At 43.3% G+C, this 27,137-nt stretch overlaps 1 protein-coding gene across 1 annotated transcript in view; it reads left to right on the forward strand.

Annotated features, from left to right (window-relative positions):
- LOC115138825 (rho GTPase-activating protein 5-like) overlaps positions 1 to 27,137 on the forward strand; it is a 90,250-nt gene that overhangs the window by 49,980 nt on the left and 13,133 nt on the right. The window contains 1 exon segment of the mRNA XM_065025784.1: positions 25,211 to 25,288. Coding sequence (XP_064881856.1) covers positions 25,211 to 25,288 — 78 coding nt within the window.

Here is a 27,137-nt window from a genome sequence, read left to right on the forward strand (position 1 = left end):
CTGTGCTTTACTATATATTAAATTCAGCTCCTACCGTTCCCCTCTACCTGCACCCCTGTGCTTTACTATATATTAAATTCAGCTCCTACCGTTCCCCTCTACCTGCACCCCTGTGCTTTACTATATATTAAATTCAGCTCCTACCGTTCCTCTACCTTACCCTGTGCTTTACTATATATTAAATTCAGCTCCTGCACCCCTGTGCTTTACTATATATTAAATTCAGCTCCTACCGTTCCCTCTACCTGCACCCCTGTGCTTTACTATATATTAAATTCAGCTCCTACCGTTCCCTCTACCTGCACCCTGTGCTTTACTATATATTAAATTCAGCTCCTACCGTTCCCCTCTACCTTACCCCTGTGCTTTACTATATATTAAATTCAGCTCCTACCGTTCCCCTCTACCTGCACCCCTGTGCTTTACTATATATTAAATTCAGCTCCTACCGTTCCCCTCTACCTGCACCCCTGTGCTTTACTATATATTAAATTCAGCTCCTACCGTTCCCCTCTACCTGCACCCCTGTGCTTTACTATATATTAAATTCAGCTCCTACCGTTCCCCTCTACCTGCACCCCTGTGCTTTACTATATATTAAATTCAGCTCCTACCTTTACTATATTTCCCCTCTACTACCTGCACCCCTGTGCTTTACTATATATTAAATTCAGCTCCTACCGTTCCCCTCTACCTGCACCCCTGTGCTTTACTATATATTAAATTCAGCTCCTACCGTTTCCTCTACCTGCACCCCTGTGCTTTACTATATATTAAATTCAGCTCCTACCGTTCCCCTCTACCTGCACCCCTGTGCTTTACTATATATTAAATTCAGCTCCTACCGTTCCCCTCTACCTGCACCCCTGTGCTTTACTATATATTAAATTCAGCTCCTACTGTTCCCTCTACCTGCACCCCTGTGCTTTACTATATATTAAATTCAGCTCCTACCGTTCCTCTCTACCTGCACCCCTGTGCTTTACTATATATTAAATTCAGCTCCAGTTCCCTCTACCTGCACCCCTGTGCTTTACTATATATTAAATTCAGCTCCTACCGTTCCCTCTACCTGCACCCCTGTGCTTTACTATATATTAAATTCAGCTCCTACCGTTCCCCTCTACCTGCACCCCTGTGCTTTACTATATATTAAATTCAGCTCCTACTGCTCCCCTCTACCTGCACCCCTGTGCTTTACTATATATTAAATTCAGCTCCTACCGTTCCCTCTACCTGCACCCCTGTGCTTTACTATATATTAAATTCAGCTCCTACCGTTCCCTCTACCTGCACCCCTGTGCTTTACTATATATTAAATTCAGCTCCTACCGTTCCCTCTACCTGCACCCTGTGCTTTACTATATATTAAATTCAGCTCCTACCGTTCCCCTCTACCTGCACCCCTGTGCTTTACTATATATTAAATTCAGCTCCTACTGTTCCCCTCTACCTGCACCCCTGTGCTTTACTATATATTAAATTCAGCTCCTACCGTTCCCTCTACCTGCACCCCTGTGCTTTACTATATATTAAATTCAGCTCCTACCGTTCCCTCTACCTTTACCCCTGTGCTTTACTATATATTAAATTCAGCTCCTACCGTTCCTCTCTACCTGCACCCCTGTGCTTTACTATATATTAAATTCAGCTCCTACCGTTCCCTCTACCTGCACCCTGTGCTTTACTATATATTAAATTCAGCTCCTACCGTTCCCCTCTACCTGCACCCCTGTGCTTTACTATATATTAAATTCAGCTCCTACCGTTCCCCTCTACCTGCACCCCTGTGCTTTACTATATATTAAATTCAGCTCCTACCGTTCCCCTCTACCTGCACCCCTGTGCTTTACTATATATTAAATTCAGCTCCTACCGTTCCCCTCTACCTGCACCCCTGTGCTTTACTATATATTAAATTCAGCTCCTACCGTTCCCTCTACCTGCACCCCTGTGCTTTACTATATATTAAATTCAGCTCCTACCGTTCCCCTCTACCTGCACCCCTGTGCTTTACTATATATTAAATTCAGCTCCTACCGTTCCTCTCTACCTGCACCCCTGTGCTTTACTATATATTAAATTCAGCTCCTACCGTTCCCCTCTACCTGCACCCCTGTGCTTTACTATATATTAAATTCAGCTCCTACCGTTCCCCTCTACCTGCACCCCTGTGCTTTACTATATATTAAATTCAGCTCCTACCGTTCCCCTCTACCTGCACCCCTGTGCTTTACTATATATTAAATTCAGCTCCTACCGTTCCCTCTACCTGCACCCCTGTGCTTTACTATATATTAAATTCAGCTCCTACCGTTCCCTCTACCTGCACCCCTGTGCTTTACTATATATTAAATTCAGCTCCAGCTACCTGCACCCCTGTGCTTTACTATATATTAAATTCAGCTCCCGTTCCTCTACCTGCACCCCTGTGCTTTACTATATATTAAATTCAGCTCCTACCGTTCCCTCTACCTGCACCCCTGTGCTTTACTATATATTAAATTCAGCTCCTACCGTTCTCCTCTACCTGCACCCCTGTGCTTTACTATATATTAAATTCAGCTCCTACCTGCACCCTTCCCTCTACCTGCACCCCTGTGCTTTACTATATATTAAATTCAGCTCCTACCGTTCCTCTCTACCTGCACCCCTGTGCTTTACTATATATTAAATTCAGCTCCTACCGTTCCCTCTACCTGCACCCCTGTGCTTTACTATATATTAAATTCAGCTCCTACCCTGTGCTTTACTATATATTAAATTCAGCTCCCCTCTACCTGCACCCCTGTGCTTTACTATATATTAAATTCAGCTCCTACTGCTCCCCTCTACCTGCACCCCTGTGCTTTACTATATATTAAATTCAGCTCCTACCGTTCCCTCTACCTGCACCCCTGTGCTTTACTATATATTAAATTCAGCTCCTACCGTTCCTCTCTACCTGCACCCCTGTGCTTTACTATATATTAAATTCAGCTCCTACTGTTCCCTCTACCTGCACCCCTGTGCTTTACTATATATTAAATCAGCTCAGCTCTACCTCCTGCACCTGCACCCTGTGCTTTACCGTTCCTCTACCTGCACCCCTGTGCTTTACTATATATTAAATTCAGCTCCTACCGTTCCCCTCTACCTGCACCCCTGTGCTTTACTATATATTAAATTCAGCTCCTACCGTTCCCCTCTACCTGCACCCCTGTGCTTTACTATATATTAAATTCAGCTCCTACCGTTCCCCTCTACCTGCACCCCTGTGCTTTACTATATATTAAATTCAGCTCCTACCGTTCCCCTCTACCTGCACCCCTGTGCTTTACTATATATTAAATTCAGCTCCTACCGTTCCCCTCTACCTGCACCCCTGTGCTTTACTATATATTAAATTCAGCTCCTATACCTGCACCCTTATATATTAAATTCAGCTCCTACCGTTCCCCTCTACCTGCACCCCTGTGCTTTACTATATATTAAATTCAGCTCCTACCGTTCCCCTCTACCTGCACCCCTGTGCTTTACTATATATTAAATTCAGCTCCTACCGTTCCCCTCTACCTGCACCCCTGTGCTTTACTATATATTAAATTCAGCTCCTACCGTTCCTCTCTACCTGCACCCCTGTACCCCTGTTCTTTACTATATATTAAATTCAGCTCCTACCGTTCCCCTCTACCTGCACCCCTGTGCTTTACTATATATTAAATTCAGCTCCTACCGTTCCCCTCTACCTGCACCCCTGTGCTTTACTATATATTAAATTCAGCTCCTACCGTTCCCTCTACCTGCACCCCTGTGCTTTACTATATATTAAATTCAGCTCCTACTGTTCCCCTCTCTACCTGCACCCCTGTGCTTTACTATATATTAAATTCAGCTCCTAGTTCCTCTACCTGCACCCTGTGCTTTACTATATATTAAATTCAGCTCCTACCGTTCCTCTACCTGCACCCCTGTGCTTTACTATATATTAAATTCAGCTCCTACCGTTCTCCTCTACCTGCACCCCTGTGCTTTACTATATATTAAATTCAGCTCCAGCTCCTACCGTTCCTCTACCTGCACCCCTGTGCTTTACTATATATTAAATTCAGCTCCTACCGTTCCTCTCTACCTGCACCCCTGTGCTTTACTATATATTAAATTCAGCTCCTACCGTTCCCTCTACCTGCACCCCTGTGCTTTACTATATATTAAATTCAGCTCCTACCGTTCCTCTCTACCTGCACCCCTGTGCTTTACTATATATTAAATTCAGCTCCTACCGTCCCCTCTACCTGCACCCCTGTGCTTTACTATATATTAAATTCAGCTCCTACCGTCTCTACCTGCACCCCTGTGCTTTACTACCTGCACCTGCCCCTGTGCTTTACTATATATTAAATTCAGCTCCTACCGTTCCCCTCTACCTGCACCCCTGTGCTTTACTATATATTAAATTCAGCTCCTACCGTTCCCTCTACCTGCACCCCTGTGCTTTACTATATATTAAATTCAGCTCCTACCGTTCCTCTCTACCTGCACCCCTGTGCTTTACTATATATTAAATTCAGCTCCTACCGTTCCCTCTACCTGCACCCTGTGCTTTACTATATATTAAATTCAGCTCCTACCGTTCCCTCTACCTGCACCCCTGTGCTTTACTATATATTAAATTCAGCTCCTACCGTTCCTCTACCTGCACCCTGTGCTTTACTATATATTAAATTCAGCTCCTACCGTTCCTCTACCTGCACCCTGTGCTTTACTATATATTAAATTCAGCTCCTACCGTTCCCCTCTACCTGCACCCCTGTGCTTTACTATATATTAAATTCAGCTCCTACCGTGTCTCTACCTGCACCCTGTGCTTTACTATATATTAAATTCAGCTCCTACCGTTCCCTCTACCTGCACCCCTGTGCTTTACTATATATTAAATTCAGCTCCTACCGTTCCCCTCTACCTGCACCCCTGTGCTTTACTATATATTAAATTCAGCTCCTACCGTTCCCTCTACCTGCACCCCTGTGCTTTACTATATATTAAATTCAGCTCCTACCGTTCCCCTCTACCTGCACCCCTGTGCTTTACTATATATTAAATTCAGCTCCTACTTCCCCTCTACCTGCACCCCTGTGCTTTACTATATATTAAATTCAGCTCCTACCGTTCCCTCTACCTGCACCCCTGTGCTTTACTATATATTAAATTCAGCTCCTACCCTCCCTCTACCTGCACCCCTGTGCTTTACTATATATTAAATTCAGCTCCTACCGTTCCCTCTCTACCTGCACCCCTGTGCTTTACTATATATTAAATTCAGCTCCTACTCAGTTCCCCTCTACCTGCACCCCTGTGCTTTACTATATATTAAATTCAGCTCCTACCGTTCCCTCTACCTGCACCCCTTTGCTTTACTATATATTAAATTCAGCTCCTACCGTTCCCCTCTACCTGTACCCCTGTGCTTTACTATATATTAAATTCAGCTCCTACCGTTCCTCTACCTTTACCCCTGTGCTTTACTATATATTAAATTCAGCTCCTACCGTTCCCCTCTACCTGCACCCCTGTGCTTTACTATATATTAAATTCAGCTCCTACCGTTCCCCTCTACCTGCACCCCTGTGCTTTACTATATATTAAATTCAGCTCCTACCGTTCCCCTCTACCTGCACCCCTGTGCTTTACTATATATTAAATTCAGCTCCTACCGTTCCTCTCTACCTGCACCCCTGTGCTTTACTATATATTAAATTCAGCTCCTACCGTTCCTCTACCTGCACCCTGTGCTTTACTATATATTAAATTCAGCTCCTACCGTTTCCTCTACCTGCACCCCTGTGCTTTACTATATATTAAATTCAGCTCCTACCGTTCCTCTCTACCTGCACCCCTGTGCTTTACTATATATTAAATTCAGCTCCTACCGTTTCTCTACCTGCACCCTGTGCTTTACTCAGCTCCTGTTCCTCTACCTGCACCCTGTGCTTTACTATATATTAAATTCAGCTCCTACTTCCTCTACCTGCACCCTGTGCTTTACTATATATTAAATTCAGCTCCTACCGTTCCCTCTACCTGCACCCCTGTGCTTTACTATATATTAAATTCAGCTCCTACCGTTCCCCTCTACCTGCACCCCTGTGCTTTACTATATATTAAATTCAGCTCCTACCGTTCCTCTCTACCTGCACCCCTGTGCTTTACTATATATTAAATTCAGCTCCTACCGTTCCCCTCTACCTGCACCCCTGTGCTTTACTATATATTAAATTCAGCTCCTACCTGTTCCCTCTACCTGCACCCTGTGCTTTACTATATATTAAATTCAGCTCACCTGCTACCCCTGTGCTTTACTATATATTGTTCCCCTCTACCTGCACCCCTGTGCTTTACTATATATTAAATTCAGCTCCTACCGTTCCCTCTCTACCTGCACCCCTGTGCTTTACTATATATTAAATTCAGCTCCTACCGTTCCCCTCTACCTGCACCCCTGTGCTTTACTATATATTAAATTCAGCTCCTACCGTTCCTCTACCTGCACCCTGTGCTTTACTATATATTAAATTCAGCTCCTACCGTTCCTCTCTACCTGCACCCCTGTGCTTTACTATATATATTAAATTCAGCTCCTACCGTTCCCCTCTACCTGCACCCCTGTGCTTTACTATATATTAAATTCAGCTCCTACCGTTCCCCTCTACCTGCACCCCTGTGCTTTACTATATATTAAATTCAGCTCCTACCGTTCCCCTCTACCTGCACCCCTGTGCTTTACTATATATTAAATTCAGCTCCTACCGTTCCCCTCTACCTGCACCCCTGTGCTTTACTATATATTAAATTCAGCTCCTACCGTCCTCTCTACCTGCACCCCTGTGCTTTACTATATATTAAATTCAGCTCCTACCGTTCCCTCTACCTGCACCCCTGTGCTTTACTATATATTAAATTCAGCTCCTACCGTTCCCCTCTACCTGCACCCCTGTGCTTTACTATATATTAAATTCAGCTCCTACCGTTCCCCTCTACCTGCACCCCTGTGCTTTACTATATATTAAATTCAGCTCCTACCGCTCCCTCTACCTGCACCCTGTGCTTTACTATATATTAAATTCAGCTCCTACCGTTCCCCTCTACCTGCACCCCTGTGCTTTACTATATATTATTAAATTCAGCTCTACCTGCACCCCTGTGCTTTACTATATATTAAATTCAGCTCCTACCGTTCCCCTCTACCTGCACCCCTGTGCTTTACTATATATTAAATTCAGCTCCTACCGCACCCCTCTACCTGCACCCCTGTGCTTTACTATATATTAAATTCAGCTCCTACCGTTTCCCTCTACCTGCACCCTGTGCTTTACTATATATTAAATTCAGCTCCTACCGTTCCTCTCTACCTGCACCCCTGTGCTTTACTATATATTAAATTCAGCTCCTACCGTTCCCCTCTACCTGCACCCCTGTGCTTTACTATATATTAAATTCAGCTCCTACCGTTCCCCTCTACCTGCACCCCTGTGCTTTACTATATATTAAATTCAGCTCCTACCGTTCCCCTCTACCTGCACCCCTGTGCTTTACTATATATTAAATTCAGCTCCTACCGTTACCTGCACCCTCTACCTGCTCTACCTGCACCCTGTGCTTTACTATATATTAAATTCAGCTCCTACCGTTCTCTACCTGCACCCTGTGCTTTACTATATATTAAATTCAGCTCCTACCGTTCCTCTCTACCTGCACCCCTGTGCTTTACTATATATTAAATTCAGCTCCTACCGTTCCTCTACCTGCACCCCTGTGCTTTACTATATATTAAATTCAGCTCCTACCGTTCCCCTCTACCTGCACCCCTGTGCTTTACTATATATTAAATTCAGCTCCTACCGTTCCCCTCTACCTGCACCCCTGTGCTTTACTATATATTAAATTCAGCTCCTACCGTTCCCTCTACCTGCACCCCTGTGCTTTACTATATATTAAATTCAGCTCCTACCGTTCCCCTCTACCTGCACCCCTGTGCTTTACTATATATTAAATTCAGCTCCTACCGTTCCCTCTACCTGCACCCCTGTGCTTTACTATATATTAAATTCAGCTCCTATATTAAATTCAGCTCTCTCTACCTGCACCCCTGTGCTTTACTATATATTAAATTCAGCTCCTACCGTTCCCCTCTACCTGCACCCCTGTGCTTTACTATATATTAAATTCAGCTCCTACCGTTCCCCTCTACCTGCACCCCTGTGCTTTACTATATATTAAATTCAGCTCCTACCGTTCCTGCACCCCTCTACCTACCCTGTGCTTTACTATATATTAAATTCAGCCCTGTGCTCTTACCCCTGTGCTTTACTATATATTAAATTCAGCTCCTACCGTTCCTCTCTACCTGCACCCTGTGCTTTACTATATATTAAATTCAGCTCCTACGTTCCTCTCTACCTGCACCCTGTGCTTTACTATATATTAAATTCAGCTCCTACCGTTCCCCTCTACCTGCACCCCTGTGCTTTACTATATATTAAATTCAGCTCCTACCGTTCCCCTCTACCTGCACCCCTGTGCTTTACTATATATTAAATTCAGCTCCTACCGTTCCTCTCTACCTGCACCCCTGTGCTTTACTATATATTAAATTCAGCTCCTACCGTTCCCCTCTACCTGCACCCCTGTGCTTTACTATATATTAAATTCAGCTCCTAGTTCCCCTCTACCTGCACCCCTGTGCTTTACTATATATTAAATTCAGCTCCTACCGTTCCCCTCTACCTGCACCCTGTGCTTTACTATATATTAAATTCAGCTCCTACCGTTCCCTCTACCTGCACCCCTGTGCTTTACTATATATTAAATTCAGCTCCTACCGTTCTCTCTACCTGCACCCCTGTGCTTTACTATATATTAAATTCAGCTCCTACCGTTCCTCTCTACCTGCACCCCTGTGCTTTACTATATATTAAATTCAGCTCCTACCGTTCCCCTCTACCTGCACCCTGTGCTTTACTATATATTAAATTCAGCTCCTACCGTTCCCTCTACCTGCACCCCTGTGCTTTACTATATATTAAATTCAGCTCCTACCGTTCCTCTACCTGCACCCCTGTGCTTTACTATATATTAAATTCAGCTCCTACCGTTCCCTCTCTACCTGCACCCCTGTGCTTTACCGCACCCCCTGTGCTTTACTATATATTAAATTCAGCTCCTACCGTTCCTCTCTACCTGCACCCCTGTGCTTTACTATATATTAAATTCAGCTCCTGCACCTGTGCTTTACTATATATTAAATTCAGCTCCTACCCTCCCCTCTACCTGCACCCCTGTGCTTTACTATATATTAAATTCAGCTCCTACCTTTCCTCTACCTGCACCCTGTGCTTTACTATATATTAAATTCAGCTCCTACCGTTCCCCTCTACCTGCACCCCTGTGCTTTACTATATATTAAATTCAGCTCCTACCGTTCCCCTCTACCTGCACCCCTGTGCTTTACTATATATTAAATTCAGCTCCTACCGTTCCCTCTACCTGCACCCCTGTGCTTTACTATATATTAAATTCAGCTCCTACCGTTCCCTCTACCTGCACCCTGTGCTTTACTATATATTAAATTCAGCTCCTACCGTTCCCCTCTACCTGCACCCCTGTGCTTTACTATATATTAAATTCAGCTCCTACCGTTCCCCTCTACCTGCACCCTGTGCTTTACTATATATTAAATTCAGCTCCTACCGTTCCCTCTACCTGCACCCCTGTGCTTTACTATATATTAAATTCAGCTCCTACCGTTCCCCTCTACCCTGTGCTACTACCTGCACCCTGTGCTTTACTATATATTAAATTCAGCTCCTACCGTTCCCCTCTACCTGCACCCCTGTGCTTTACTATATATTAAATTCAGCTCCTACCGTTCCTCTACCTGCACCCCTGTGCTTTACTATATATTAAATTCAGCTCCTACCGTTCCCCTCTACCTGCACCCCTGTGCTTTACTATATATTAAATTCAGCTCCTACCGTTCCTCTCTACCTGCACCCCTGTGCTTTACTATATATTAAATTCAGCTCCTACCGTTCTCTCTACCTGCACCCTGTGCTTTACTATATATTAAATTCAGCTCCTACCGTTCCCCTCTACCTGCACCCCTGTGCTTTACTATATATTAAATTCAGCTCCTACCGTTCCCTCTACCTGCACCCCTGTGCTTTACTATATATTAAATTCAGCTCCTACCGTTCCCCTCTACCTGCACCCCTGTGCTTTACTATATATTAAATTCAGCTCCTACCGTTCCCCTCTACCTGCACCCCTGTGCTTTACTATATATTAAATTCAGCTCCTACCGTTCCCCTCTACCTGCACCCCTGTGCTTTACTATATATTAAATTCAGCTCCTAGTTCCCTCTACCTGCACCCTGTGCTTTACTATATATTAAATTCAGCTCCTACCGTTCCCCTCTACCTGTACCCCTGTGCTTTACTATATATTAAATTCAGCTCCTACCGTTCCCCTCTACCTGCACCCTGTGCTTTACTATATATTAAATTCAGCTCCTACTATATATTAAATTCTTCCTCTCTACCTGCACCCTGTGCTTACTATATATTAAATTCAGCTATATATTAAATCAGCTCAGCTACCTGCACCCCTGTGCTTTACTATATATTAAATTCAGCTCCTACCCTCTACCTGCACCCCTGTGCTTTACTATATATTAAATTCAGCTCCTACCGTTCCCCTCTACCTGCACCCCTGTGCTTTACTATATATTAAATTCAGCTCCTACCGTTCCCCTCTACCTGCACCCCTGTGCTTTACTATATATTAAATTCAGCTCCTACCGTTCCCTCTACCTGCACCCTGTGCTTTACTATATATTAAATTCAGCTCCTACCGTTCCCTCTACCTGCACCCCTGTGCTTTACTATATATTAAATTCAGCTCCTACCGTTCCCTCTACCTGCACCCCTGTGCTTTACTATATATTAAATTCAGCTCCTACCGTTCCCCTCTACCTGCACCCCTGTGCTTTACTATATATTAAATTCAGCTCCTACCGTTCCCCTCTACCTGCACCCCTGTGCTTTACTATATATTAAATTCAGCTCCTACCGTTCCCCTCTACCTGCACCCCTGTGCTTTACTATATATTAAATTCAGCTCCTACCGTTCCCCTACCTGTACCCCTGTGCTTTACTATATATTAAATTCAGCTCCTACCGTTCCCTCTACCTGCACCCCTGTGCTTTACTATATATTAAATTCAGCTCCTACCGTTCCCTCTACCTGCACCCCTGTGCTTTACTATATATTAAATTCAGCTCCTACCGTTCCCCTCTACCTGCACCCCTGTGCTTTACTATATATTAAATTCAGCTCCTACCGTTCCCTCTACCTGCACCCCTGTGCTTTACTATATATTAAATTCAGCTCCTACCGTTCCTCTCTACCTGCACCCCTGTGCTTTACTATATATTAAATTCAGCTCCTACCGTTCCCCTCTACCTGCACCCCTGTGCTTTACTATATATTAAATTCAGCTCCTACCGTTCCCCTCTACCTGCACCCCTGTGCTTTACTATATATTAAATTCAGCTCCTACCGTTCCCTCTACCTGCACCCTGTGCTTTACTATATATTAAATTCAGCTCCTACCTTCCCCTCTACCTGCACCCTGTGCTTTACTATATATTAAATTCAGCTCCTACCGTTCCCCTCTACCTGCACCCCTGTGCTTTACTATATATTAAATTCAGCTCCTACCGTTCCCCTCTACCTGCACCCCTGTGCTTTACTATATATTAAATTCAGCTCCTACCGTTCCCCTCTACCTGCACCCCTGTGCTTTACTATATATTAAATTCAGCTCCTACCGTTCCCCTCTACCTGCACCCCTGTGCTTTACTATATATTAAATTCAGCTCCTACCGTTCCCCTCTACCTGCACCCCTGTGCTTTACTATATATTAAATTCAGCTCCTACCGTTCCCCTCTACCTGCACCCCTGTGCTTTACTATATATTAAATTCAGCTCCTACCGTTCCTCTCTACCTGCACCCCTGTGCTTTACTATATATTAAATTCAGCTCCTACCGTTCCTCTCTACCTGCACCCCTGTGCTTTACTATATATTAAATTCAGCTCCTACCGTTCCTCTCTACCTGCACCCCTGTGCTTTACTATATATTAAATTCAGCTCCTACCGTTCCCTCTACCTGCACCCCTGTGCTTTACTATATATTAAATTCAGCTCCTACCGTTCCTCTCTACCTGCACCCCTGTGCTTTACTATATATTAAATTCAGCTCCTACCGTTCCCTCTACCTGCACCCCTGTGCTTTACTATATATTAAATTCAGCTCCTACCGTTCCCTCTACCTGCACCCCTGTGCTTTACTATATATTAAATTCAGCTCCTACCGTTCCCCTCTACCTGCACCCCTGTGCTTTACTATATATTAAATTCAGCTCCTACCGTTCCCCTCTACCTGCACCCCTGTGCTTTACTATATATTAAATTCAGCTCCTACCGTTCCTCTACCTGCACCCCTGTGCTTTACTATATATTAAATTCAGCTCCCTTCCCCTCTACCCCCTGTGCTTTACTATATATTAAATTCAGCTCCTACCGTTCCTCTCTACCTGCACCCCTGTGCTTTACTATATATTAAATTCAGCTCCAGTTCCCTCTCTACCTGCACCCCTGTGCTTTACTATATATTAAATTCAGCTCCTACCGTTCCCTCTACCTGCCTGTGCTTTACTATATATTAAATTCACCTGCACCCCTGTGCTTTACTATATATTAAATTCAGCTCCTACCGTTCCCTCTACCTGCACCCCTGTGCTTTACTATATATTAAATTCAGCTCCTACCGTTCCCCTCTACCTGTACCCCTGTGCTTTACTATATATTAAATTCAGCTCCAGTTCCCTCTACCTGCACCCCTGTGCTTTACTATATATTAAATTCCTACCGTTCCTCTACCTGCACCCCTGTGCTTTACTATATATTAAATTCAGCTCCTACCGTTCCCCTCTACCTGCACCCCTGTGCTTTACTATATATTAAATTCAGCTCCTACCGTTCCCCTCTACCTGCACCCCTGTGCTTTACTATATATTAAATTCAGCTCCTACCGTTCCCCTCTACCTGTACCCCTGTGCTTTACTATATATTAAATTCAGCTCCTACCGTTCCTCTCTACCTGCACCCCTGTGCTTTACTATATATTAAATTCAGCTCCTACCGTTCCTCTCTACCTGCACCCCTGTGCTTTACTATATATTAAATTCAGCTCCTACCGTTCCTCTCTACCTGCACCCCTGTGCTTTACTATATATTAAATTCAGCTCCTACCGTTCCCCTCTACCTGCACCCCTGTGCTTTACTATATATTAAATTCAGCTCCTACCGTTCCCCTCTACCTGCACCCCTGTGCTTTACTATATATTAAATTCAGCTCCTACCGTTCCCTCTACCTGCACCCCTGTGCTTTACTATATATTAAATTCAGCTCCTACCGTTCCCCTCTACCTGCACCCCTGTGCTTTACTATATATTAAATTCAGCTCCTACCGTTCCCTCTACCTGCACCCCTGTGCTTTACTATATATTAAATTCAGCTCCTACCGTTCCCCTCTACCTGCACCCCTGTGCTTTACTATATATTAAATTCAGCTCCTACCGTTCCCCTCTACCTGCACCCTGTGCTTTACTATATATTAAATTCAGCTCCTACCGTTCCCCTCTACCTGCACCCCTGTGCTTTACTATATATTAAATTCAGCTCCTACCGTTCCCCTCTACCTTACCCCTGTGCTTTACTATATATTAAATTCAGCTCCTACCGTTCCCCTCTACCTGTACCCCTGTGCTTTACTATATATTAAATTCAGCTCCTACCGTTCCTCTCTACCTGCCCCTGTGCTTTACTATATATTAAATTCAGCTCCTACCGTTCCCCTCTACCTGCACCCTGTGCTTTACTATATATTAAATTCAGCTCCTACCGTTCCCTCTACCTGCACCCCTGTGCTTTACTATATATTAAATTCAGCTCCTACCGTTCCTCTACCTGCACCCCTGTGCTTTACTATATATTAAATTCAGCTCCTACCGTTCTCTCTACCTGCACCCCTGTGCTTTACTATATATTAAATTCAGCTGTGTTCCCCTCTACCTGCACCCCTGTGCTTTACTATATATTAAATTCAGCTCCCTGTTCCTCTCTACCTGCCCTTGCTTTACTATATATTAAATTCAGCTCCTACCGTTCCCTCTACCTGTACCCCTGTGCTTTACTATATATTAAATTCAGCTCCTACCGTTCCCTCTACCTGCACCCCTGTGCTTTACTATATATTAAATTCAGCTCCTACCGTTCCCCTCTACCTGCACCCCTGTGCTTTACTATATATTAAATTCAGCTCCTACCGTTCCCCTCTACCTGCACCCCTGTGCTTTACTATATATTAAATTCAGCTCCTACCGTTCCCCTCTACCTTACCCCTGTGCTTTACTATATATTAAATTCAGCTCCTACCGTTCCCCTCTACCTGCACCCCTGTGCTTTACTATATATTAAATTCAGCTCCTACCGTTCCCCCTCTACCTGCACCCCTGTGCTTTACTATATATTAAATTCAGCTCCTACCGTTCCCCTCTACCTGCACCCCTGTGCTTTACTATATATTAAATTCAGCTTCCCCTCTACCTGCACCCCTGTGCTTTACTATATATTAAATTCAGCTCCTACCGTTCCCCTCTACCTGCACCCCTGTGCTTTACTATATATTAAATTCAGCTCCTACCGTTCCCTCTACCTGCACCCCTGTGCTTTACTATATATTAAATTCAGCTCCTACCTTCCCCTCTACCTTCCCTGTGCTTTACTAGCTCCTGTTCCCCTCTACCTGCACCCCTGTGCTTTACTATATATTAAATTCAGCTCCTACCGTTCCCCTCTACCTGTACCCCTGTGCTTTACTATATATTAAATTCAGCTCCTACCGTTCCCCTCTACCTGCACCCTGTGCTTTACTATATATTAAATTCAGCTCCTACCGTTCCTCTCTACCTGCACCCCTGTGCTTTACTATATATTAAATTCAGCTCCTACCGTTCCTCTCTACCTTTACCCTGTGCTTTACTATATATTAAATTCAGCTCCTACCGTTCCTCTCTACCTGCACCCCTGTGCTTTACTATATATTAAATTCAGCTCCTACCGTTCCCCTCTACCTGCACCCCTGTGCTTTACTATATATTAAATTCAGCTCCTACCGTTCCCCTCTACCTGCACCCCTGTGCTTTACTATATATTAAATTCAGCTCCTACCGTTCCCCTCTACCTGTACCCCTGTGCTTTACTATATATTAAATTCAGCTCCTACCGTTCCTCTCTACCTGCACCCCTGTGCTTTACTATATATTAAATTCAGCTCCTACCGTTCCCCTCTACCTGTACCCCTGTGCTTTACTATATATTAAATTCAGCTCCTACCGTTCCCCTCTACCTGCACCCCTGTGCTTTACTATATATTAAATTCAGCTCCTACCGTTCCTCTCTACCTGCACCCCTGTGCTTTACTATATATTAAATTCAGCTCCTACCGTTCCCCTCTACCTTTACCCCTGTGCTTTACTATATATTAAATTCAGCTCCTACCGTTCCTCTCTACCTGTACCCCTGTGCTTTACTATATATTAAATTCAGCTCCTACCGTTCCCCTCTACCTTTACCCCTGTGCTTTACTATATATTAAATTCAGCTCCTACCGTTCCTCTCTACCTGTACCCCTGTGCTTTACTATATATTAAATTCAGCTCCTACCGTTCCCCTCTACCTGCACCCCTGTGCTTTACTATATATTAAATTCAGCTCCTAGTTCCCCTCTACCTGCACCCTGTGCTTTACTATATATTAAATTCAGCTCCTACCGTTCCCCTCTACCTTTACCCCTGTGCTTTACTATATATTAAATTCAGCTCCTACCGTTCCCCTCTACCTGCACCCCTGTGCTTTACTATATATTAAATTCAGCTCCTACCGTTCCCCTCTACCTGCACCCCTGTGCTTTACTATATATTAAATTCAGCTCCTACCGTTCCCCTCTACCTTTACCCCTGTGCTTTACTATATATTAAATTCAGCTCCTACCGTTCCCCTCTACCTGCACCCCTGTGCTTTACTATATATTAAATTCAGCTCCTACCGTTCCCCTCTACCTGCACCCCTGTGCTTTACTATATATTAAATTCAGCTCCTACCGTTCCCCTCTACCTTTACCCCTGTGCTTTACTATATATTAAATTCAGCTCCTACCGTTCCCCTCTACCTGCACCCCTGTGCTTTACTATATATTAAATTCAGCTCCTACCGTTCCCCTACCTGCACCCCTGTGCTTTACTATATATTAAATTCAGCTCCTACCGTCTCTACCTTTACCCTGTGCTTTACTATATATTAAATTCAGCTCCTACCGTTCCCCTCTACCTGCACCCCTGTGCTTTACTATATATTAAATTCAGCTCCTACCGTTCCCCTCTACCTGTACCCCTGTGCTTTACTATATATTAAATTCAGCTCCTACCGTTCCTCTCTACCTGCACCCCTGTGCTTTACTATATATTAAATTCAGCTCCTACCGTTCCTCTCTACCTGCATCCCTGTGCTTTACTATATATTAAATTCAGCTCCTACCGTTCCCCTCTACCTGCACCCCTGTGCTTTACTATATATTAAATTCAGCTCCTACCGTTCCCCTCTACCTTTACCGCTGTGCTTTACTATATAAAATGATTATATAAACACACTGCCATCACATCAGTAGTCTAAGAGAGGACCTGCTCTGACATGTTACAGCATCTCAGGAATGTGTACTGTAGCTAGCTAGTCCCACACTGTGTGTGCCTGTATGCGTGTGTGTGTGTGTATGTCTGTGTGTGTGTGCCTGTGTATGTGGGTGTGTGTGTGTGCCTGTGTGTGTGTGTGTGTGTGTTTGCCTGTGTGTCCGTGCCTGTGTATGTGTGTGTGTGTGTGTTTGCCTGTGTGTCCGTGCCTGTGTGTGTGTACTATAAACTGGCTCAGCGCTGCTCAGCTCTGTGTCTGAGATGCGCACACACACACACACACACAGTGCCTGCATTTGCATTATTCTGCTGGTCAGATGCTCCCCAAGTGCTGTCCCCAGATCAGCAGGTGTGACTGACAACCATCCAACCGGCAAACTGATGCTACAAACACGCTATTGTGTCTCATCATGCAATGATGGATAGAAACATGAACCATTAATATATTATGGACGATGTGAGGGGAGTTCAGATGGTCTAGCCAGATTAGCTGACAACATCACGAAAACGATGCGCATGCTTAAGTGGGGCAGAAGGCTGTGTGCTGCTGTGATTCTGGATGGCCAGATAGCTAGCAACAATGACAACAAACTGCCATGTGGAGAATAGTAGGTGGCTCATTTCACTTAGTTTTTTTATCTTGTTCTTGATTCAATGTCTTGTTTACAATAAACATTGGAGACTAAATATTATTTACATGTTGTCAACAGTCTAAGCCAACCCCATCTGTTTTGCCCCATAGTTGCTGGTTTGTTCCTAAACATCCAACCTGTCCTATCACACTTAGAGTACTGTCCAGTTATATGGTCAATCCCTGGTTCTGTCACTTAGAGTACTGTCCAGTTATATGGTCAATCCCTGGTCCTATCACACTTAGAGTACTGTCCAGTTATATGGTCAATCCCTGGTTCTGTCACTTAGAGTACTGTCCAGTTATATGGTCAATCCCTGGTCCTATCACACTTAGAGAACTGTCCAGTTATATGGACAATCCCTGGTCCTATCACTCTTAGAGAACTGTCCAGTTATATGGTCAATCCCTGGTCCTATCACACTTCGAGTACTGTCCAGTTATATGGTCAATCCCTGGTCCTATCACACTTAGAGTACTGTCCAGTTATATGGTCAATCCCTGGTTCTGTCACACTTAGAGTACTGTCCAGTTATATGGTCAATCCCTGGTCCTATCACACTTAGAGTACTGTCCAGTTATATGGTCAATCCCTGGTCCTATCACACATAGAGTACTGTCCAGTTATATGGTCAATCCCTGGTCCTATCACACTTAGAGTACTGTCCAGTTATATGGTCAATCCCTGGTCCTATCACACATAGAGTACTGTCCAGTTATATGGTCAATCCCTGGTTCTGTCACACTTAGAGTACTGTCCAGTTATATGGTCAATCCCTGGTTCTGTCACACTTAGAGTACTGTCCAGTTATATGGTCAATCCCTGGTTCTGTCACACTTAGAGTACTGTCCAGTTATATGGTCAATCCCTGGTTCTGTCACACTTAGAGTACTGTCCAGTTATATGGTCAATCCCTGGTTCTGTCACACTTAGTACTGTCCAGTTATATGGTCAATCCCTGGTTCTGTCACACTTAGAGTACTGTCCAGTTATATGGTCAATCCCTGGTCCTATCACACATAGAGTACTGTCCAGTTATATGGTCAATCCCTGGTCCTATCACTCTTAGAGAACTGTCCAGTTATATGGTCAATCCCTGGTCCTATCACACTTCGAGTACTGTCCAGTTATATGGTCAATCCCTGGTCCTATCACACTTAGAGTACTGTCCAGTTATATGGTCAATCCCTGGTTCTGTCACACTTAGAGTACTGTCCAGTTATATGGTCAATCCCTGGTCCTATCACACTTAGAGTACTGTCCAGTTATATGGTCAATCCCTGGTCCTATCACACATAGAGTACTGTCCAGTTATATGGTCAATCCCTGGTCCTATCACACTTAGAGTACTGTCCAGTTATATGGTCAATCCCTGGTCCTATCACACATAGAGTACTGTCCAGTTATATGGTCAATCCCTGGTTCTGTCACACTTAGAGTACTGTCCAGTTATATGGTCAATCCCTGGTTCTGTCACACTTAGTACTGTCCAGTTATATGGTCAATCCCTGGTTCTGTCACACTTAGAGTACTGTCCAGTTATATGGTCAATCCCTGGTTCTGTCACACTTAGAGTACTGTCCAGTTATATGGTCAATCCCTGGTTCTGTCACACTTAGTACTGTCCAGTTATATGGTCAATCCCTGGTTCTGTCACACTTAGAGTACTGTCCAGTTATATGGTCAATCCCTGGTCCTATCACACATAGAGTACTGTCCAGTTATATGGACAATCCCTGGTCCTATCACTCTTAGAGAACTGTCCAGTTATATGGTCAATCCCTGGTCCTATCACACTTAGAGTACTGTCCAGTTATATGGTCAATCCCTGGTCCTATCACACATAGAGTACTGTCCAGTTATATGGTCAATCCCTGGTCCTATCACACTTAGAGTACTGTCCAGTTATATGGTCAATCCCTGGTCCTATCACACATAGAGTACTGTCCAGTTATATCAGGGGTGTCAAAGTCAAATGGACGGAGGGCCAAATAAAAAAATCAGCTACAAGACGAGGGCCGGACTGTTCGAATGTTCATTGAAAAATTTTTAAATGACGCATATAGTCTAGTGAACCTAATTGAACCTACTGAAAACCTAACAAATATATTACAATATGATCAGATAAATAAAGCAATATTTTCTTATGGCTCTGTCAGTAATCTTTAATTTTCAACAGACACAAAAGACAAATTTCCTTTATATAAATATCCCCATAACATGAACATTAAATGAAAGAAACCGTATTCAAGGCACCATCAGTAGACTATATTTTCTATTTTAGCAAAAGTGGGCTAAATTTACTTCAAAGAAAAAACAATAATAGCAATTTTCTATCATCCACTCAACTGAAATATTTTTAAAATATAATTGGATTGAAATACAAAAAAATAAAGTGCAAAAATCTATTAATCAAAAACAACACTTTGTTTAAGGAGAAGTAACATGCAGTGAAAACAAATATTAAATTTTAACTTTTAAACTTGAACTGAGTAAAAACTCTAAATATGTGATTGCACAGTAATGTTCACTTGTTTGAGGTTGAGGGTGATACTTGGTGGTGTCCCATCTTTTCCACAAGTTCATCAATGTTCGGGGTAAGGCTCTGAGCTGAAGAAATCCTCAGAATTGAGTGGAGGTGTTCAGCAGTAAGTCGACTTCTGTGTGATGTTTTGTTCAGGTTCATCAAAGAAAACAGTTGTTCACACAGGTATGTGCTGCCAAACATAGACAACGTTTGAGCAGCCTGGATGCGCAGCTGGGGCATTGTGCCGGGGAGGAAACGGGCGAACTCCGCAGCACCCACTGCCGCATATTTTGCCCTCAGTGCATCATTGCATTGGAGGTCAATCAACTCCATTTGGAGGTTTGGTGGTGAGCTTTCACGTCAACAGCAAATGGGTTACGAGCAGTTCCAACCTGCTTTTTGTGCTTCAAAGTCAGCAAATCGGCGTCGAAAGTCAGCGGCAAGCATACCTATTTTATCAGCCAACTGTGTGCTCGGGAACGCACTGGTAGAGAGCTTCTCTTTCATGGTCTGGCAGCTGGGAAAGTGGCTCAAATTTTCTTTCCGCATCTCGTCTCCCACAGAGTCAGTTTGGTTTTAAATGCCTTCACTGTACTGTACATATCAGAGATGACACGATCCTGACCCTGCAGCTGCAAGTTTATTGCATTCAGATGACTCGTAATGTCACACAGAAAAGCCATTTCACACAGAAACATTTCGTCTCGGAGTTGTGTTGTGTCTTTCCCTTTGCTGTCCAAGAACAGACAAATCTCCTCACGAAACTCGAAACATCTTTGAAGCACCTTTCCTGGCTTAGCCATCGCACCTCTGTGTGATAAGGCAAATCACCATGCTCCGTTTCTAACTCCGTCAGAAATGCCTTGAACTGGCGGTGATTCAAACCTTTGGCTCTGATAAAGTTAACTGTGCGCGTGATGATGCTCATTACATGCTCCATTTTCAAGGCTTTACCGCACAACGCTTCCTGGTGTATGATACAATGATAAGCTGTCAGCTCACCTGTCGCGTTTTCCTCTTGCATCTTTTCCCGTATCTTCGCCACCAGTCCGCTCCTGTGTCCACACATCGCAGGTGCTCCGTCGGTTGTCAAACCCACGAGTTTTTCCCAAGGCAGCTCCATCTCATTTACACATCTTGACACCTCTTCATACAAATCATGCCCCGTAGTTGTGCCATGCATAGGACGTAAAGCCAAAACTCCTCTGTCACGCTTAGGTTGGAGTCCACTCCGCGGATGAAAATTGACAACTGGGCAATGTCAGAAATGTCGGTGCTCTCATCCACAGCCAAGGAATATGCAATAAAATCTTTTCCCTTTTTCACAAGCTGCTCTTTTAGATTGATGGACAACTGGTCTACTCTCGGCAATGGTGTTTCTGCTCAGACTCACATTTAAAAGAGTTGCCTTTTTTCTGGGCAAACCGTCACAAACTTTAATCATGCAGTTTTTGATGAAATCCCCTCCGTAAATGGCCGGGCTGATTTAGCGATCTCTTCTGCCAAAATAAAACTGGCCTTGACAGCAGCCTGGCCTTGTGATTTGGCTTTTGAACAGAGCCTGTCGAGATTTGAGGCCTCGTTTTAATTCCTCTGCCTTTTGTAGCCTTTGTTCCATGTCCATATTCTTGTTTTTGTCCGCGTGTTTCGTTTCATAATGTCGTCTCAGATTATACTCTTTCAGTACCGCCACACTTTCTCCACACAGAAGACACACAGGTTTTCCAGCTACCTTCGTGAACATATACTCCGACTCCCACCTTGTTTGAAACCCCGGTTCTCAGTATCCACCTTCCGTTTTGCCATTTTTGATGGGTATCTGAAAGTTAATTTTACTGTGATGCTGACGACTGCTGTGCCAATAAATATTGAAATGAAGCAGCCTACTGCTCGGTGCGTCACCTTTGCATTGTGGGAAATGTAGTATTGGTGCGTGTAAAAGATCTGCGGGCTGCCGGCTTGCTGCGGGCCGGTTCTAATAATAAATCAAGATCATCCCAGGGGCCGTAAAAAACCTTCTTGCGGGCCGGATGTGGCCCGCGGGCCTTGACTCTGACATATGTGAGTTATATGGTCAATCCCTGGTTCTGTCACACTTAGAGTACTGTCCAGTTATATGGTCAATCCCTGGTTCTGTCACACTTAGAGTACTGTCCAGTTATATGGTCAATCCCTGGTTCTGTCACACTTAGAGTACTGTCCAGTTATATGGTCAATCCCTGGTTCTGTCACACTTAGAGTACTGTCCAGTTATATGGTCAATCCCTGGTTCTGTCACACTTAGTACTGTCCAGTTATATGGTCAATCCCTGGTTCTGTCACACTTAGAGTACTGTCCAGTTATATGGTCAATCCCTGGTTCTATAACACTTAGAGTACTGTCTAGTTATATGGTCAATCCCTGGTCCTATCACACTTAGAGTACTGTCCAGTTATATGGTCAATCCCTGGTCCTATCACACATAGAGTACTGTCCAGTTATATGGTCAATCCCTGGTCCTATCACTCTTAGAGTACTGTCCAGTTATATGGTCAATCCCTGGTCCTATCACACTTAGAGTACTGTCCAGTTATATGGTCAATCCCTGGTCCTATCACACATAGAGTACTGTCCAGTTATATGGTCAATCCCTGGTTCTGTCACACTTAGAGTACTGTCCAGTTATATGGTCAATCCCTGGTTCTGTCACACTTAGAGTACTGTCCAGTTATATGGTCAATCCCTGGTTCTGTCACACTTAGAGTACTGTCCAGTTATATGGTCAATCCCTGGTCCTATCACACTTAGAGTACTGTCCAGTTATATGGTCAATCCCTGGTCCTATCACACATAGAGTACTGTCCAGTTATATGGTCAATCCCTGGTTCTGTCACACTTAGAGTACTCTCCAGTTATATGGTCAATCCCTGGTCCTATCACACATAGAGTACTGTCCAGTTATATGGTCAATCCCTGGTCCTATCACACATAGAGTACTGTCCAGTTATATGGTCAATCCCTGGTCCTATCACACATAGAGTACTGTCCAGTTATATGGTCATCTGCAGCAAAGATATAAAAAGGCTCCAAATGGCTCTAAACAGGGCTGGTAGATTAGCTCTTCATTGCTCAAAACAGGGCTGGTAGATTAGCTCTTCATTGCTCTAAACAAGGCTGGTAGATTAGCTCTTCATTGCTCTAAACAGGGCTGCCAGATTAGCTCTTCATTGCTCTATCTATATGAATCTTATCCAAATGCATCACAATCTCTCATGGCTTCATGTTAAAAACAAGTTACTTCTGATTTTCTTCAGGAATGTTATATTTAAAAAATAAAAATAAAAAACACTGTATTTTTCAGACCAGTTAGTACATACTAGCAACACACATAGCCAACAAACCAGAAAGGCAAATTCAAGGCAGCTAAGACAACCCAAGCCAAGGACAAATCATCTTAAATCTACAGTTTTATGTAGAGCCATAGCTGAATGGAACTCTTTACCAATATATATTTCTCAGGCAAAAAGTGAATCCACCTTCAAGAAAAATAAAAGAACATCTAATGCTATAGACCATATGACTGGACAGGAAATAGAAAGAACATCTAATGCTATAGACCATATGACTGGACAGGAAATAGAAAGAACATCTAATGCTATGGACCATATGACTGGACAGGAAATAGAAAGAACATCTAATGCTATAGACCATATGACTGGACAGGAAATAGAAAGAACATCTAATGCTATGGACCATATGACTGGACAGGAAATAGAAAGAACATCTAATGCTATAGACCATATGACTGGACAGGAAATAGAAAGAACATCTAATGCTATAGACCATATGACTGGACAGGAAGTAGAAAACAACAACTGAATGTTAAATGTGTTTCCTGTCAGGGATTGTAATTGTCTACTTGTTGAATGTTTGTGAAGTCTTGATTTGTGGTTGTTTGTAATGTCTTATTAATTGGTGTTGGACCCCAGGAAGATTAGCTAGAGTTACGGCGTTAGCTAATGGGGATCCTAATACAAATGACAAATGGCTGTCTCTAGACGATGCAAGGACAATGCCTCATCATGTTTAATATGAATAATCGTCTAAATAGGCCTGGCTATTGGGCTGGTTTGTAAGTAGGTTAGGTTTGGTTAAATTTGTTTAGGTTTGGTTAGATTAGGTTTGGTTAGATTGGGTTTGGTTAGGATGGTATGGTTAGGTTAGGATAGGTTAGGCATGGTTAGGTTTGGTTAGATTAGGTTTGGAGGTGCTGCTTATTGTATCCCAGGGCCTGTTTTTCCTCTACCCCTGATAGCCTCTTCCTCCACCCCCTACACACTGTCTGTCTGTCTTTCTGTCCGTGTGTGTCCGTCCGTCCGTGTCTGTCCGTCCGTGTCTGTCCGTCCGCCCGTCCGTGTCTGTCCGTCCGTCCGTGTCTGTCCGTCCGTGTCTGTCCGTCCGTGTCTGTCCGTCCGTCCATGTCTGTCCGTCCGTCCGCCCGTCCGTGTCTGTCCGTCCGTGTCCGTCCGTCCGTGTCTGTCTGTCCGTCCGTGTCTGTCCGTCCGTCCGTGTGTCTGTCCGTCCGTGTGTCTGTCCGTCCGTCCGTGTCTGTCCGTCCGTGTGTGTGTGTGTCCGTCCGTCCGTGTCTGTCCGTCCGTCCGTCCGTGTCTGTCCGTCCGTCCGTGTCTGTCCGTCCGTGTGTCTGTCCGTGTCTGTCCGTCCGTGTGTGTGTGTGTCCGTCCGTCCGTGTCTGTCCGTCCGTGTGTGTCCGTCCGTCGGTGTCTGTCCGTCCGTCCGTCCGTGTCTGTCCGTCCGTGTGTGTCTGTCCGTCCGTGTGTCTGTCCGCCCGTCCGTGTCTGTCCGTCCGTGTGTGTGTGTGTCCGTCAGGCCGTGTCTGTCCGTCCGTCCGTGTCTGTCCGTCCATCCGTGTGTCTGTCCGTCCATCCGTGTCTGTCCGTCCGTCCGTGTCTGTCCGTCCGTGTCTGTGTGTCCGTCCGTCCGTGTGTGTGTGTGTATAAAAATCGTCTCGGGCCATGCTTAATATCACGGTGGTTGTGTCTGAGTTTTATTTTTCTCTGATCAAAAATCATTGCTAAATGGAAAAGTGTCTTTAAACTTCTCCTGCCCTTTTCACAGTGGAACCATGTTGATAGCAGGTCAAGTAGTAGCTTCACAATGCCTGTACTTATGCTCTAAATATGTCTGTTCTTTTGTCCTCCAGGACTTACAACAGAGGGCCTGTATCGCGTGAGTGGGAACAAGACTGATCAAGACAATATTCAGAAGCAGTTTGATCAAGGTAAAACACAGCTGCAATTGTCAACTCACTATTTTACTTGCGGTCCTCTCCTCGAAATGTATTTTTTCTTTACAAGCTCACTGTTTTCCTTATTATCTTTACAAGCTCACTATTTTCCTTATTATCTTTACAAGCTCTCTGTTTTCCTTATTATCTTTACAAGCTCTCTGTTTTCCTTATTATCTTTATAAGCTCTCTGTTTTCCTTATTATCTTTACAAGCTCTCTGTTTTCCTTATTATCTTTACAAGCTCAGTGTTTTCCTTATTATCTTTACAATCTCTCCTTTGTCCTTATTATCTTTACAAGCTCAGTGTTTCCTTATTATCTTTACAAGCTCAGTGTTTTCCTTATTATCTTTGCAAGCTCACTGTTTTCCTTATTATCTTTACAATCTCAGTGTTTTCCTTATTATCTTTGCAAGCTCACTGTTTTCCTTATTATCTTTACAAGCTCTCCATTGTCCTTATTATCTTTACAAGCTCTCTGTTTTCCTTATTATCTTTACAAGCTCTCCATTGTCCTTATTATCTTTACAAGCTCTCCATTCTCCTTATTATCTTTACAAGCTCTCTGTTTTCCTTATTATCTTTACAGGCTCAGTGTTTTCCTTATTATCTTTACAAGCTCTCCATTGTCCTTATTATCTTTACAAGCTCAGTGTTTTCCTTATTATCTTTACAAGCTCTCCATTGTCCTTATTATCTTTACAAGCTCTCCATTGTCCTTATTATCTTTACAAGCTCTCTGTTTTCCTTATTATCTTTACAAGCTCACTGTTTTCCTTATTATCTTTACAAGCTCTCTGTTTTCCTTATTATCTTTACAAGCTCTCTGTTTTCCTTATTATCTTTACAATCTCTCCTTTGTCCTTATTATCTTTACAAGCTCAGTGTTTTCCTTATTATCTTTACAAGCTCAGTGTTTTCCTTATTATCTTTGCAAGCTCACTGTTTTCCTTATTATCTTTACAATCTCAGTGTTTTCCTTATTATCTTTACAATCTCAGTGTTTTCCTTATTATCTTTGCAAGCTCACTGTTTTCCTTATTATCTTTACAAGCTCAGTGTTTTCCTTATTATCTTTACAATCTCAGTGTTTTCCTTATTATCTTTGCAAGCTCACTGTTTTCCTTATTATCTTTACAAGCTCTCCATTGTCCTTATTATCTTTACAAGCTCTCTGTTTTCCTTATTATCTTTACAAGCTCTCCATTCTCCTTATTATCTTTACAAGCTCTCTGTTTTCCTTATTATCTTTACAGGCTCAGTGTTTTCCTTATTATCTTTACAAGCTCTCCATTGTCCTTATTATCTTTACAAGCTCTCTGTTTTCCTTATTATCTTTACAATCTCTCCTTTGTCCTTATTATCTTTACAAGCTCAGTGTTTTCCTTATTATCTTTACAAGCTCTCTGTTTTCCTTATTATCTTTACAAGCTCTCCATTGTCCTTATTATCTTTACAAGCTCACTGTTTTCCTTATTATCTTTACAAGCTCAGTGTTTTCCTTATTATCTTTACAAGCTTAGTGTTTTCCTTATTATCTTTACAAGCTCAGTGTTTTCCTTATTATCTTTACAAGCTTAGTGTTTTCCTTATTATCTTTACAAGCTCAGTGTTTTCCTTATTATCTTTACAAGCTCACTGTTTTCCTTATTATCTTTACAAGCTCAGTGTTTTCCTTATTATCTTTACAAGCTCTCTGTTTTCCTTATTATCTTTACAAGCTCTCTGTTTTCCTTATTATCTTTACAAGCTCACTGTTGTCCTTATTATCTTTACAAGCTCAGTGTTTTCCTTATTATCTTTACAAGCTTAGTGTTTTCCTTATTATCTTTACAAGCTCAG

Source organism: Oncorhynchus nerka, linkage group LG12, assembly GCF_034236695.1.
Source record: "Oncorhynchus nerka isolate Pitt River linkage group LG12, Oner_Uvic_2.0, whole genome shotgun sequence".
In the NCBI taxonomy this organism is placed as follows: domain Eukaryota; kingdom Metazoa; phylum Chordata; class Actinopteri; order Salmoniformes; family Salmonidae; genus Oncorhynchus; species Oncorhynchus nerka.